We start from the raw sequence: 15116 nt of genomic DNA on the forward strand, positions 1-15116 counted from the left end.
TCACTCTCTCTTTCTTTCTTTCTTTTCTTTGTTACTTTATTTTTCTTTTTCTTTTTTTTTTTACTCCCCACTTTCATTTTATTATATCATGACGGATACTTCTACTGTGGAAACAACAAACGAAATATCATCTAAAGTCAACAAGGATACCAACCTAGTACAAGAAGACTCCGCCAAAGAAACACCAGTAACTGAAGATACCGAGAAAGTAGCAATAGAAGAAGAAGACGAATTTACTGATGCTGTAGGCGAAAGTCATGAAGAAGAAGAAGAAGACGACGACGACGAAGAAGAAGAAGAAGAAGGAGGAGGTTTACAAGAAGGTGATGCTCTTGGTTTATCTATGGTCATTAGTGCTTTACAAGGAACAGTACAACAACAACAGCAACAACAACAACAACAACAGAAGGAAGTACAAGTAACTAGAGAAGAGGATTCAGAAAGCAAACCTGATGATAATGGCAAACAAGAATTAACTATTGATGTCAATACCTCAGCTACGGCATCTACTGGTGATGATACAAGTGAACCTAGTACTCCTGTCCCTGGCGATATCTCCAGTGATACTCCTTCCAACAAGAAACCTGAGTTAACTTTGCAAACCGATCTTTTACGTAAAAGCCTTGAACTTCCTGCTGATAAGAACATGGCTGATTATGTCACTCCTCCTACACCTGGGGTTGCTCCTACTACCTCGACCGAATTACCAAAGGAATTACAACAAGATCAAGAATATTCTCAAACTAATACCATTGTACCTGGAAAAATTGACTTGAAATCTGTCTCTGCAAATACCCTTGGACCTCGTGAACAAGAGAAATATGGTAAAAAAAAAAAAAAAAAAAAGGTCAAGATACAACCAATGATTCATCGTCTTTTTTCTTTTTTTTCATTAATGTTTTTTGTTGATGATAGATCAAAATATGCTTAAAGGAATGCAAGCTTTCTTTAACAACAAGTTTGCTGATGCTAAAAGTATCTTTAGTACTCGGTCGGAAAAGTAAGTGAAAACAAATGTATTAATTAGAATTAACTATATCCCTTATTTTATGATAGTGATCCTCTCTATGCTTTGGGACTTGGATGTATGGCATTCATTAAAGGTAAACTAAACAAAAAAGAAAAAAAAGTGTGATACAAGGAGGATAAACAAGCATAGTTAATCATTAACACAATTTGATCTTTTTTTTTTATGATTGTAGCTATTAGTGTAAGTATGATAATAGCACGATTCGTTGTTTTTTTTCCTCATCTTATTGTTAATGATACTAGTCCTCTGACCCGAAAGACGCAGAAAACGCTATTCTTACCTTGACTGAAACATACCAATTCGCCAATGCTCAAATAGAAGCTGCCTCAGCAAAGAAGCCTTTGAAAGATACAGTATCACATTATATCACCAACTTGATGGGAACCAATCCAACCAATTTACCAACCAATACAAGACCTCTCAACCAAGATGAAATGAACAATCAACCTACTTTCATATCAAATGGTGCTCTTCGTGCTCATGTTATTAAGGCTGAATGTGGTTTATTGATGGGGATCATTCATTTGACTCAAGAAACTGTAGTAGGATATTTGAAAATGGGAATGAATCTTCGAAGAGGTAATAAAAAAAAAAAAGCATTGTTCCTTATTCTCACTTTTTTTTTTTTTTTTTTTTTTTTTTTTTTTTTTGGGAAATATTAGCTTATAGCAGTTACAGTTTGGTATGGCAAGAATATAAACGTATGGGACAAGATTTTCAAAAATATTTGGATCAAGATACCATTTCAGCTATTCAATTCGGGTAAAATATATTATGATTTGTGGATACGATGATTCATGACAATAACGAATTTCTTTTTTTTTTATTCTCTTTTCTAGTATTGGATCTGTCCATCTTTTACTATCATCATTACCACCCAAAATTCTTCGTATTGTATCTGCATTTGGTTGGAAAGCTGACAAACATCTTGGATTTGCTCTTTTGAAATTGTGTCTTGAAGGTCGCCGTATTCGATCACCATTGGCATCTATGATGTAAGTTAAATAATAATAATAATAAATGAGGTATTATTTGATTAACACTTCTTTCCTAGGTTATTATCCTATTATGTTATCCTTACATCTTTTGCGCCACAACTGCTTACTCAAGAATTAGTACAACCTGCTATTGAATGCTTATTGGATGCTCAACAAACATATCCCAATTCCGCCTTCTTTTTATATTTTGCCGGTCGTGTATCAAGACTTGCCAAAAATCTATCGCTTTCAACACAATCCTTTGTTTACACCTATGAAGTAAGTCAGGGCGCATGGGCTGAAACCACAATGGGACATTTGGCTACGTTTGAAATCGCATTCAACTGTGCAATGGCATTGGATTGGGCAAGTGCATCTGAACGACTGTTGGAACTTCAAAACAAACATCATTCACCTGCTTTTGTCAAATACTTTTATGGCGCATGTGCTGAAATGATGGGCAATCGAACCGAAGCCATCCTAGCGTTTGCTGAAGCACCCAAACTATTGATGGATAAGAAAAAGAAATCACAAATGGAACACTATGTGACCCGTAAGGTAGAGTTTTTCGAACAAAGTGGATATCAAGATATGGACTTTAGCTTGCCAGCCTTGGAAATCTTGGCCATGTGGAACTGTTTCCCTACGATGTCTGAACAAGCTTTGGAACAATGTTTGGTGTTGATCGATACTACTTTGGAAGCCATTTATGAACGAGAAAAGCAAGAATATGAAATTCGTGTGATTGAATTGGCTCCTAATGCCCCTGTGCCTGATTATTATGATCAACGTGGTACTTTGCTAGTCATCAAGTCTTCTATTCTCAATTCATTGAATCGTCCTAGGGATGCTATTGTTCATTTGAATTGGGTCATTGATCACAAGGATCATGTTAAATATTCCAAATGGATCGTACCTTTTGCTTATTGGTAAGGTTTATTTAACTAGTTACATGTGTGATTTATGTTTTCTTATCGTAACATATATATATATATATATGTATATAGGGAATCTGGTATCACATTGTGGGCTCTTGAAGATTTCAAGCGTGCAAGAGCTTTATGGGAGCAAGCATTATCATTCTCAGGTTACGATTTCGAATATCGTTTAGCTATTGTAAGTTTCTTGGATGAAATAGAATTCGATTCCACTCATTTTTTTTTTTTTTTTTTTTTTTTTTGGATGTAGCGATTAAACTTGGCTATCACTCATGCTATTGAACTTGGTGTTCCAGAAACTCCACCTACAAAACCAGAAAAAGGTTTGACTACGCATGGACGAAAAAGAATGTCGATCATCAATCGATTGACAAGTAGTTCCAGCACACCCATGACTCCTGTCAGTCCCAATCCTCTCTCTACTTAGTCTCTTATTTTATTATTCTTATTCTTATTGATCTTTTTGATATTCTACTTTTTATATATCTTTTGTTGGATTACTTTATTTTTTTTCTTCTACATTATTTTATTGTAATCTTACTTCTATTTTGCAAATTGTATGTATTCCAGTCTTCTTTTTCCATTTGATTACCCCTTTTGTTTCAATAAATTCTTGCTTTTTTATATAACAAGGTTGGATGAAATAGTTTTATTAAATCGATATGGGCACTGATGGACAAAATGATGATTATAGTTTTAAAAAAAAAGATCATGATCTTGATCAATAAAGACAAATCAATGACGGTAAAAACATAAGAGCATGGTTTTTGATAGAATCAGTACACAATCTTTATTGAAAGGGAGATATATATATATATGTAAAAAAAAATAAAAAAGAATAAAAGTATAATAAATGATTTTTAATCTTGGCGAGCTTTCAAGGTTTTTGTCACGATCTTGTCAGGAGTACTAAAAAAAAAAAAAGTTAGAGGTAAAGAATATATAAACAATGACACTTACATGATATGGACAACAGCACCCCATCCAGAAAGAGCATCTCTATCTTGAGCATTGAGTAAGGCTTGCGAGATGGTTTCAAACAAATCTTCAGGTTCAAGATCAGGCTCCCACAAGGATTCACACATACCATAAAGATTAGGTCCAGCAGTGCCACTTACTACAAAGTCTTTTGCAAAATTGATACATCCAATCAAGTCCATGGAACAAATAAAAGGTTGATTGTCTTTCCCTAATCCTGCAACCACTGGTTCCACAAAATAAGGTCCAAATCTATTCAAAAAAAAAAAGTTAAGTTCATATCAAATAGATGACGCACCATATCCTTTCCTTACCTTCGTTCGTATAACGTTGATGATACCATATGTGCCAATGTCTTTGGTTCAATATCCCGTTCTTCACGCATCTTGTACATGTTTACTTTGAATCGAAATCGTTCCGCTCTGTTATGGTGAATGTAATTTCATATATCAATAACATCATAAATGAGAAGTTTGGATATATTCATAAAACAAGAAAAGAAGAAAAGAGTGAGTATTGTGTTTGCCTATACGATGGTCTTCAATTATAGTAAAAAAAGCATAATAACACTGTAAATATGAGATATATATATATTTTACTTACAAGGTCAAGACATCGGTAGCTAAACCTGGTAAACCAATAAAGCTTTTTTCTGAAGCTTGAAAGATCTTTTGGAAATCAGTAGATACAGTCATAAATTGTTGACCCAATCGTTTATCAGCAGCAATGGCTACACAGTTCTTGCCAACCATAGCTACTACAGAGCCACCATTATATTGCATAATCGACTAGGTGTAAGTAATAGAAAGAAGAAGAAGAAAAAAAAGATCAGTAAGTATCATCCATTATAAAAAAAAAAGACGACAAAAACTAGTTCCTTTAGAAGAATAAAGCTATATATATATAGATAATATATATGTGTATTTCAAAATAATATATTCTTTACCATATTGAATATGTTATTTGTGTGTATGTGGAAAAAAGTAAAGAATATAAAGAAAGAAAAGAACAAAAAAAAAAAAAAAAGACCAACGTAACGTATATTTTATTTCGCGTCCCTCTTTGTCACTCTCCCGCAACAGTGCGTAAGTCAGAAAAAAAAAAAAACATGACGTTGCCCTTAGGAAAGATTTTTTGATCAAAAAAGTCAGACGGCCTTTGAAAATCTTTTTGTCTTCATCTTTCCTTTACCCTTTTTTCTCCCTAATTCGGACAAAACAAGAGTTTTCATGGTAAAAAAAAAAAAAAAAAAAAAAAAAAAGAAAGATATTTGATTGTTTTTCAATTCCTATCCTTGATCTTTCTCTTTTCCTTGATATTCATATTCTTATTTTTTTTTATATATATGTTTTGTTACTAGCAACGACCTCCACCACCACCTCCACCAGCGCGTCCAATCAATGTACCACCACCATTACCTCCAGGATGGTTAGAATATTATACTCAAGGTGGTAGACCTTATTGGTACAATACTGTGACCGAACAAACTACCTGGGATCGACCTAGTCAGCCAGCAACTCCACCACCACCACCACCAACAACAACATCTCCAATCAAACCCAAAAAAGCAAGGTAGATCTATATATACAAAAGAAAAAAGAATAGAATAAGTGAACGAGTTTGAGAAAAAAAAAAGGAACAATAACTGATTCTTTTTTTTTTTTCTTTCTTTCTTTCTTATACTATAGGAAAAAGATTCCAGGTACTACTTGGTTATTGGTGACGACAGACGATGGTACGGAATTCTATTATGACAAAACAACCAAGACATCCAAATGGGAAATGCCACTGGAATTAGAAGAACCTATTGCTCATATGAAGAACGAAGAAAAAGAACAAGAAGAGATGAAACGGAAACATGATACAATTGAATCGGTGGATGTCAAACGACAAAAAGTCGCACCTGAAGAACAATCAACAGAGTAAATAATAAAAAAGAAAATCATGATAAAAAAAAAAGAATAAATTTAATGATTATTATTTTCTATATGATTAGAATGACAGAAGAAGATATCGAGTGGCAAATGGCAAACATGGATCCAGAGGAATTGGCGGCACTTGGACTTGATCAAGAACAAGAAGAATCAGAAGAAAAACAAGAAGAAGATCAAGAAGAAGAACAAGTACAGCTAGAGACAAAAGATGAATTCAATCAGGACTCTCTGAAACATGAACAACAAGAATCATCATCTGATAAAGGGGAAGATCAAGTATCAGAAGAAGAAAGAGTAGAACTTTTTACGGTAAGGAAAAAAAAGGGACACTGATCAAATTTCAACAACAGAAACTAAACTTTTTTTATACATGTTTTAGCAAATGTTGACAGAAAAGGATATTTCACCATTTGCCAGCTGGGAAAAGGAGTTACCAAAACTAATTACAGATCCAAGATATCAATGTAAATCATACATAAAAAAAAAAAAGATAAAAGGTTTAATATTTTTATATTTTCTGCATAGTGGTACAACCTCACAACAAACGAAAAACATTATTCAACAATTACTGTCGTCTTTTAGCCCTTGAAAAGAAAAGCAACGAAAAACCAAAGGTAGAAAAGAACAACTCCGAAGATGCATATGAAAAAACAAGCTAAACCATTTCATGACAATTAGTTTCATGTTGACTAAAAAAAATTTTTTTTTATTATTATTTTTTTTTTTTGTTGTATATGCATGATGATGTCAATCCATGGATCGCCCATTAGACATCAGTAGAAGAAGAATTCAAGAAATTGGTAGAAGACATAGCAACCAATAAGATGTATTGGGATGATTTTCGACGCAAAGCCAAGGATGATCCAAGGTTCAAGGCGATCCGGGAATCCAAATTACGTGAAACCTTGTTTAAGGATCACATCAAGACTTTATCTAAAAAAGAAACCAACAAGGATCGTTATCGACAATTATTGATAGAAAAAATCCATGGTCCAATGCGATGGCGGGATGCAAAACGGCTATTGGAACATGATGATCGTTACCATGACATTGAATCTAAAACTTTACGGGAAGATCTATTCCGGGACTATTTGGAAGAATTGGATAAATAATAGATATATAGATATTTTTTTGAATAAAGAATGGATATTTTTATTATGAATGAGATGAAGTTTTTTTTTTTTTTTTTATGAGATACAAATGTATGATACAAATCAAAACTATATACTATAAATTCATTCTTGTTGAACAGGTAATTTGGGGTATCTATAGACTTTGGGAGGTCCAGGAGCAAATCGTACAACAGATTGACGTTTGGAGGAGGAGGATGCATGTATTGAGATTGTGGAACGTGAATGATCATCCTGATTGTCATGGGGTGACTGCGGAGAGGGTATATGGTTGTTGACAAGGATGCCTTTTGGAGGTTGGATGGGTTTGCAAGATATAGATGGGGCTTCTTGTAACATGGCTTCATATTCTTGTTGTTCTAGTCGTTGATGTTCCACTACAAGAGCTTGTAATAATTCAAATGTATCCCTACGTCGATCTGGGTGTCGTCCCTTTTTTCGATATAGCCTACTATTGGGTATCAAATCCGGTGGGGTATATGTTGAGGTCATGGGTGATAATGGTGGACTTGGTAATGTCGTCATGAGTTGAATATATATATATATATATACACAACTATATATTATATATATATGTGTATGTATTAGAATGTAAATGTGTCAATGTAAAAATAATAAAAAAAAAAAATAGAAAGAGAATGTAAGAGAAAAATAGGTCGAAAATAGAACAAATAAAGAGAAACAAGTATATATATACACAAGGAGTGAAAAAAAAAAGAGTGAAAGAAAAAAAAAAAAATAGAAAAGAGGAACTATTTGATTCTTTCTTTTTTTCTTTTTTTCCAATCGGCCCCAAAAAAAAATTAAAACTTGTCCAATGAAATCATTGGATTGTCACTGTGCGAAAAAAGGATCTTCGGATCGACAAAAAAAACAGATGATTGGTTTCGTTAATTGACTTTTTTTCTCTTATTGTTTCCAAAAAAAAAAAAATTGTATATTTTATATATATACAGATATCACACAAAAAAAAATGATGAAGAATAACTAAACTAAAAAGAAAAATAGAAAAAAAATATAATAATAAAAGATATCAATGTTTGTTTCAAACTACATTAGAAGAAGGCATCACACCACCAGGACATAATTCTTCTAATTTGGCTTCAACGATCGACTAAAAAAAAAAAAAAAAAATGAGAAACATATAGATATGTTAGAACTCCGCTTTACCTGTAAAGTATTGGCATCTTCATAAACATAAGATCCTTCTTCATTGAATGTTCTTGCATTGTTGTACATGAGACAAAAATCATCCCGGAATTGTTGAATGGTTCGATAATAAGGAGAATGAATACGTTGTTGAATTATTTCCATAGAAATAGGGTTTTTGATCATTGTATAATAAGTCGGGTATTCAGATTTATCCACCAACGTCATGAATAAATCACTAAGGTCACGATAAGTACTAGAGAGAAAAAAAAAAAAAATTCAATATCATAATCATACAAAAAAAAGAAAACTTACTCTTCATCCTCTTCACGTGCTTCCAAAGCTGCTTGATATACTTTTTCAAAGATTTCTGTCATTTGTTTTCTAACACGGGGTGAAACTGTATCAGGGCCATTCATGTCATTATGTGCTGATCTTCTTCCTCGTTTTGGCTAAACATCAATAAAACAAATCAGATTATCTATTCTTTTTTTTATATATATATATATATATTACCATCGGTCCATCCAATTTGACACGACCAGCTCTTTTTCTTGGTCCTTCAGAATCTGTAGAATCTTCACGTTTTCGTCTTCCACCACCACGTCGAGGACTACTACTATCACTATCTTCTTCAAGAAGAGGTTTGCCTTTCCATCTTGATTTTCTTGTTCCTTGTACACTAGGAGAACGAGTAGTATTTGTTCCTTCTTGTTCATCATCATCAGACTACCAAAAAAAAAAAAAAAAGATAAGTTTCCAACACTCTATTTTGTAACTTTGGCATTTTCTCTTACTTCAAGGAATAAATCATCATCTGATAATCCATCAACATATTGGACGTCATCTCGTACACGTTGACCACGTCCATATTCTGTATCATCCCGTTTGTAAGGTGTATAATCTTCTTGCTTGTATATATCTGGGATTTCTGATTCTTGAATTAATCGTTCTGGCTTTCCAGTACCACCTATTCGTCGCCACCATTCTAGATCTTCTTTTTCCTTGTCAGCATCTACTTGAGCAAACACCTCGAGATCACCGTCTTTTCGGAATAAGATTTGATTCAGTTCTTCATTATCCATCATTTCATCATCATCATCAGATGATTGATCATCATTCTTGTCTTCCAATAAGGATCTCTGTATAATAATAATAATATGAGTATCATCTAAATAGATATCTGTTTTCAATGAACTTACCAAAAATGCTTCACGATCTTCATCTGTACTTCGATTATCGAATTTACCAGCTTGAATCACTTTGCCATCAATATCCAGTTTGTAATTAGCTCTAGCCAAGATACTTTCTTCCACTGTATTTGCTGATACCAATCTAAAGATCCTGACTTCCTTTGTTTGACCAATACGATGAGCACGATCTTGAGCTTGTAAATCTTGATGGGGATTCCAATCCGAGTCAAATATAATCACTGTATCAGCTGTTTGCAAATTCAATCCTAATCCACCAGCACGAGTACTAAGAAGAAACACAGAATAAGGAGAATTGGGCGCATTGAATTGTTTGAGCATCATCGATCGATCATCAGCCTAATAATAATAATAAATCAATCTATATCATTATCCTTTTTTTTTTTTTTTTTACCTTTGTTGAACCATCCAATCGAAGGTAATTAAAACCACGATATGCAAGGAAATCTTCCATAATATTCATAATTTGTGTCATTTGGAAAAAGATCAAAGCCTAAAGAAAAAATAATAATAATAAACAGTTACATATCTATAAAATGGATTTGCATTATTGTTATTATTATTACCCTATGACCAGTTCGTTCTAATTTTGGTAACATACGATCTAATAATTCAAATTTGCCGCACACACGGAAGAGAAGTTCATTGGATCGCCGTAAAGGATTTACCGCATTTTCAACTTGTTCAAAAGCAAAAGGATGATTGCATATTTTTCGTAATTGCATCAATGTATTGTTAAGTCCCTTGACCCCATTCTTGCTTCTACATAAAAAAAAAAAAAAAATCAGTATCTGAAAAAATTTCTATTTTCTTCTTCTTACCCTCGTTCAAGATCACCAGTAAAAAGAATACCATGTTTCTTCATTTGATTGTAAATCCTTGATTGTAAAGGTGACAATTTACATTTGATCACACGTTCTACCTTATCTGGCAATTCAGATTCTACATCCCGTTTCAACCGTCGAAGTAAGAAAGGTCGAAGTACTTTATGAAGTCGTTTGATGATCAATAACTGTTCTTCTTCATTAAGTGCCACTCTGTCTTGTACACCTTGATTGGAGAAGGGAGTATTGAACCATTCTTCAAAACTCTTGAGACTTTTGAAAATCTTGGGAAGAATAAAATTGAGTAATGCCCATAATTCTGGCAAGTTGTTCTAAAGAAGAAAAAAAAAACAATTAAAAAAAAAGAATTCTTAATATAGATTATTACCTGTAATGGGGTACCAGTCAAAATCAAACGATATCTTGTTGTATAATATTGTCGAAGTACAGTGGTCAATTTGGAATTTGCATTTTTCATTCGATGACCTTCATCCATAATCATATAAGTCCATTTCACTTTGCATAGTACCGGTCTATCTTTGATAATGTAATCAAAAGTCGTTAAAAGCACCTGGAAATCACCTTGTTTAATATTGTATTGTAATGGTCGACGAACTTGAGGATTTCCTTTGTATACAATTTTAGTAATGGAAGGTGCCCATTTTTCAAATTCTAATACCCAATTTGGTAAAGTTCTAGTAAAGAAAAAAAAAAAGAAAGAAAGAAAGGCAAAAAAAGAAATGAATATTATATATCGTGTAATTGAAACAAAGAATATCATTTTATACATACGATAATGGCACAATAATCAAAAAGGGACCCATTTGTCGCTTGTATTCAATAAGATAAGTGATAAGACTAAGAGTTTGAATCGTTTTCCCAAGCCCCATTTCATCTGCAAGAATCCCATTTAAATGATTGTTGTAAAGAGATACCATCCATTGAAGTCCTTTGAGCTAATAAATAAAAAAAAATTAGAATATTTCATTAAATGATTTCTTTTTTTGTTACCTGATATTCTTTCAATGTACCACCAACAAGGATAGAAGGTTGAATAACGGCTTCCTTGATACGATGAGTTACTTGGAAATAATCTTGTTTACCATCAACAGTCTATAAAATGATAATGAGTATAAGACGAAAGAAAAAGGTCCATTTTTTAATATTATTCCAAGAGAACTTACAGTATCAGTACGATCCATATCATCTTCATGATGACGCCCATGTACAGGATCATTTTGTTGATCAGCGACAGCCAATGTCAAAGAGTCCAAAAATCCACCGGTTTGCTTCAATAACTGAGTCAATCGAGTATCCTTGGCTTGATCGATCAATTTCATATATGCCTCTTCATCATCATTTTTCAATGCTTGAATACGTTCCTTGGATAATCGTTCCATCTTCTTTTGTTCTTCTTTTTCAATATGCGCATGGAATTGTAAGACGGTTCTACCTAATTTGGATTGCTTGGCTTTATGTTCATAATGTCCCGTCACCAAAGTACGTCCATGATCACAAATAGATTGGAGATAATCCATTTGTTTTTTCTTCTCACGATGTTCACGTTCCAATCGTTGATTACGTTCAATTTTTTCTGTCATACGAGCTTCACGTAAGGATTGTTTCTTCATACGTCGGTAAGCCAGTCTGTCTGCAGATGTGGAAAGTGTGGTTGATCGGTCGACAGCATGAATCACTTGTTCACGGAGCTATATAGATAATATATATATATATCATAAATGCATGAGAATTATTTTTTTTTTTTTTTTAGTTTTACCTTTTTCTGTTTTGACAAGAGTCTTAATGCCTTGAGTTCGATCACAGCTCGTAATTTGGTGCTAGAGTGATCAGATTGCTGATTTATAGACCATGGATGTTGATGGGTATGATCGTTTAGGTTACTAGGTAATTTTTCCAATTCATCCATACGGTATTTCATTCTTGCTTGCATTCGACGTTCCCTTTCAGAGATAATAGAATAAGAATCCACTCCAAGAGGTGTGATACTGGGAACTAATAAACGTTGGTGGTGAGGCCGTAAGCGATTCGAAGATGTATGTGTTGATCGATGTATCAGAGTGTAAGGTGAGGTATAAGCATTGAATACTTGAGTAGGTTCGTCAGAGGAGTGGTGATGTTCTAAAGGTAGTTTAGTATTGTTATTGTCTGAAGTAGGAGAATGTTGTTGTGATATCGGTGATAAAATGGCTTGTTGTAAATGAGGTGGAAGTGGCATGTTTTTCGAAATGAGTTTGAAAGCGAGGATCTGATGTCGTAGAGTAGTAAGTTGTGATTTTGTAAAAGAAGACGATGCATTGGGTAATTCTACAAAAAAAATAAATAAATTATTATTATAAGACGAAAGAAAAAGAAAAGAAAAAAGATAAAAAAAAAAAAAAAAAACTATTTTACCATTGGAGTTCATGTTGTTCATAGGCAAAGAAGAAGCTTCCACTCTCATAGGTTGAGGTTGTCTTTTCATACTTCGTAAAAAGGTCATAATGTGAGCCAGTTCTTGGTTGGTATCTTCATTAGCACCTTGTAGTTGAAGTTGTTTTGCACGCTTTTCGTAGAAATAAAAGAAGACAAATATAAGTATTAGTATTTTTTTTTTTTTTGGGAGATGAATAGTAACTATATATTACCTGCATCATGCTATTCAAAGCATGTTTGTTAAAGTTATCAGGAACTTCATTCATAAGACCGTTCATAGATGAGAAAGAGGTCACCAATGTAAAAAAAAAATTCTAAGAATCAAAAACAAAAACAAAGACAAAAGAATGAATACAAATAGTAATGTTCTTCAAAGGGGAAGGGATAAGTAACGCGCTTTTACCACAAGTCAAAAGATAGAAAAAAATCAAGTCCCGCAGAAATGGTAAGTTTTTTTTTTTTGTGTGATGAGACAAAAAGTAAAAAGAAAAAGAAGGAAGAGGGCCAGTTCTTTTTTTTTTTTTTTTTTTGTTTGATTCACTCCTCACACACACATAACGTCAGCAGTGCGGCCAATGAAATAACAAGTCCCTCTTTGTGTTTTTTTTTTTTTTTTTTTTTTTTTTTCTTCATAAGGAATCAGCGATTCAGTTTGTATTGAGATATTATTAATATTAATTTGACTTGATGATCAAATATATTATCTTTTTTTTTAAAAAAAAAATAATTATTGTTTATTATTATTGTGGTGATGATGGAATTGTTAGCTTTGTACAGTGAAGTGGTCATCTTTTGTTTTTAGCCTCCGATCATAGCGTATCTTTTTTTTTTTTTTCCCTTTTTTCCTTTTTTTTTTTTTTTTTTTTTTTTTTTTTCAACTCTCCTTTTCGTTCGTCCGTCTTCCTTTTTTCCCCCAAAGGTAAATATATAACTTGTATTTTATTTTATGAAATGGTTTCTCATTAAAATATATATTTCTAATGTTTAATATTTTATTTTTATTATAGTTTCACTCCTTTTCAGGTGGACCTTTTTCTTTTTACTCTTTTTTTTTTTCTTTTTCTTTGTTTTTTTTTTCTTTTCTTTTTTTTTTCTACTCCACATTACACACTATACACACAGTTATATATATAAATACAATACAAAATTTATCATCTTTACTCACATGTCTTCAGTAGCTGATGTAGATGGTTGGCTTAGTCAACTCTCTGAATGTAAACAATTATCAGAAGCTGATATCAAACGACTTTGCGATAAGGTAAGGCAGGAACAAAAACATTAAACGGATGATATCAAAATGATGATAAATTTTTTTTTTCTATAGGCTCGTGAAATTCTCATTAATGAATCCAATGTTCAACCTGTTCGATGTCCTGTTACAGTTTGTGGTAAAGTTATTATTAAAAAAAATATATAATAATAAAGAGTGATATTGATATTATTTATTACAGGTGATATCCATGGTCAATTCCACGATTTACAAGAACTTTTCCGTATTGGTGGCAATTCTCCTGATACCAATTATCTTTTTATGGGGGATTATGTAGATAGAGGATATTATTCAGTTGAAACAGTAACTTTATTGGTGGCTCTTAAGGTACGCTACAAGGACAGAATTACTATTTTGCGTGGTAATCATGAATCTCGTCAAATCACTCAAGTTTATGGTTTTTATGATGAATGTCTTCGAAAATATGGAAATGCAGCTGTTTGGAAGATGTTTACTGATTTATTTGATTATCTACCTTTGACTGCCATTATTGAAGATCAAGTATGTTTCTTTTTTTTTTTAAAAAAAATAACAATATTGAACTCATCTTTTTTTTTTTATTTATTTATGATTAGATTTTCTGTCTTCATGGAGGTTTATCACCTTCTATTGATTCTCTTGACCAAATCCGTGCTCTTGATCGATTCCAAGAAGTGCCTCATGAAGGTCCAATGTGTGATTTATTGTGGTCTGACCCTGATGATCGTTGTGGCTGGGGCATCTCTCCTCGTGGTGCAGGTTACACCTTTGGACAAGACATTGCCGAAACATTCAATCATAACAATGGTTTGACTTTGGTAGCAAGAGCTCATCAATTGGTGATGGAGGTAATACATCACTTTTTTTTTCATTTATTTGTTATTTTTACTTACCTTTTTTTTTTCTCTATAATAAAGGGTTATAATTGGTGTCATGATCGAAATGTAGTTACTATTTTCAGTGCTCCAAATTACTGTTATCGTTGTGGAAATCAAGCTGCTATTATGGAAATTGATGAACATTTGAAATATACATTGTAAGTCATTGGAAATATAAAAATATTGATTCTAATTCTTTTACTTTTCTTATTTTATTATAGCCTTCAATTTGATCCTGCACCTAGACGTGGTGAACCTGAAGTTACCCGAAGAACACCAGATTATTTCCTCTAGTGATGTATTCATTCATATATAGTTGATTTCATTCCCTCTTTCCCTCCCTCTTTGTTTTCTCTTTTTTTTTTTTTTTCTTTTTTCTTTTTTG

General features: G+C 32.8%; 5 protein-coding genes across 5 annotated transcripts; 3 read left to right on the top strand and 2 right to left on the bottom strand.

The window, feature by feature from the left end:
• The first annotated feature begins 6 nt into the window (after positions 1-6).
• BX664DRAFT_336077 (uncharacterized protein) lies at positions 7-3577 on the top strand. The gene is made up of 10 exons (XM_051546019.1): positions 7-824; positions 916-1000; positions 1057-1103; positions 1203-1210; positions 1273-1609; positions 1693-1792; positions 1870-2025; positions 2085-2936; positions 3015-3123; positions 3196-3577. Exons 1-10 carry the CDS (start codon positions 89-91, stop codon positions 3370-3372), a joined length of 2607 nt encoding a protein of 868 aa, XP_051399192.1. The 5' UTR covers positions 7-88; the 3' UTR covers positions 3373-3577.
• Positions 3578-3805: 228 nt separating this feature from the next.
• Positions 3806-4933, bottom strand: BX664DRAFT_360055 (nucleophile aminohydrolase; the record flags this gene model as incomplete). Its single annotated transcript, XM_051548129.1, has 4 exons — positions 4527-4933; positions 4238-4345; positions 3906-4175; positions 3806-3854 (listed from the first exon to the last, which is right to left on the bottom strand). Exons 1-4 carry the CDS (start codon positions 4703-4705, stop codon positions 3806-3808), a joined length of 606 nt encoding a protein of 201 aa, XP_051399193.1. The 5' UTR covers positions 4706-4933.
• On the top strand, positions 4633-7081 carry BX664DRAFT_360056 (uncharacterized protein). Its single transcript, XM_051548130.1, has 7 exons — positions 4633-4906; positions 5284-5495; positions 5612-5845; positions 5920-6166; positions 6237-6321; positions 6383-6471; positions 6628-7081. The coding sequence occupies exons 1-7, from the start codon at positions 4880-4882 to the stop codon at positions 6967-6969; spliced, it is 1236 nt and encodes a 411-aa protein (XP_051399194.1). The 5' UTR covers positions 4633-4879; the 3' UTR covers positions 6970-7081.
• Positions 7082-7783: 702 nt separating this feature from the next.
• On the bottom strand, positions 7784-12976 carry BX664DRAFT_386939 (SNF2 family N-terminal domain-containing protein). Its single transcript, XM_051549353.1, has 15 exons — positions 12817-12976; positions 12584-12734; positions 11949-12496; positions 11356-11880; positions 11183-11284; positions 10964-11127; positions 10560-10866; positions 10169-10503; positions 9914-10109; positions 9742-9840; positions 8934-9686; positions 8653-8865; positions 8452-8588; positions 8158-8392; positions 7784-8101 (listed from the first exon to the last, which is right to left on the bottom strand). The coding sequence occupies exons 1-15, from the start codon at positions 12880-12882 to the stop codon at positions 8033-8035; spliced, it is 3900 nt and encodes a 1299-aa protein (XP_051399195.1). The 5' UTR covers positions 12883-12976; the 3' UTR covers positions 7784-8032.
• A 701-nt stretch (positions 12977-13677) lies between these two features.
• Positions 13678-15115, top strand: BX664DRAFT_299286 (serine/threonine-protein phosphatase 2A catalytic subunit alpha isoform). Its single transcript, XM_051542299.1, has 6 exons — positions 13678-13862; positions 13929-13992; positions 14056-14375; positions 14450-14701; positions 14771-14889; positions 14953-15115. The coding sequence occupies exons 1-6, from the start codon at positions 13770-13772 to the stop codon at positions 15023-15025; spliced, it is 921 nt and encodes a 306-aa protein (XP_051399196.1). The 5' UTR covers positions 13678-13769; the 3' UTR covers positions 15026-15115.
• Position 15116: the final 1 nt, after the last annotated feature.

The sequence above is a fragment of the Halteromyces radiatus genome, assembly GCF_025201355.1.
Source record: "Halteromyces radiatus strain CBS 162.75 chromosome Unknown BX664scaffold_5, whole genome shotgun sequence".
In the NCBI taxonomy this organism is placed as follows: Eukaryota; Fungi; Mucoromycota; class Mucoromycetes; order Mucorales; family Cunninghamellaceae; genus Halteromyces; species Halteromyces radiatus.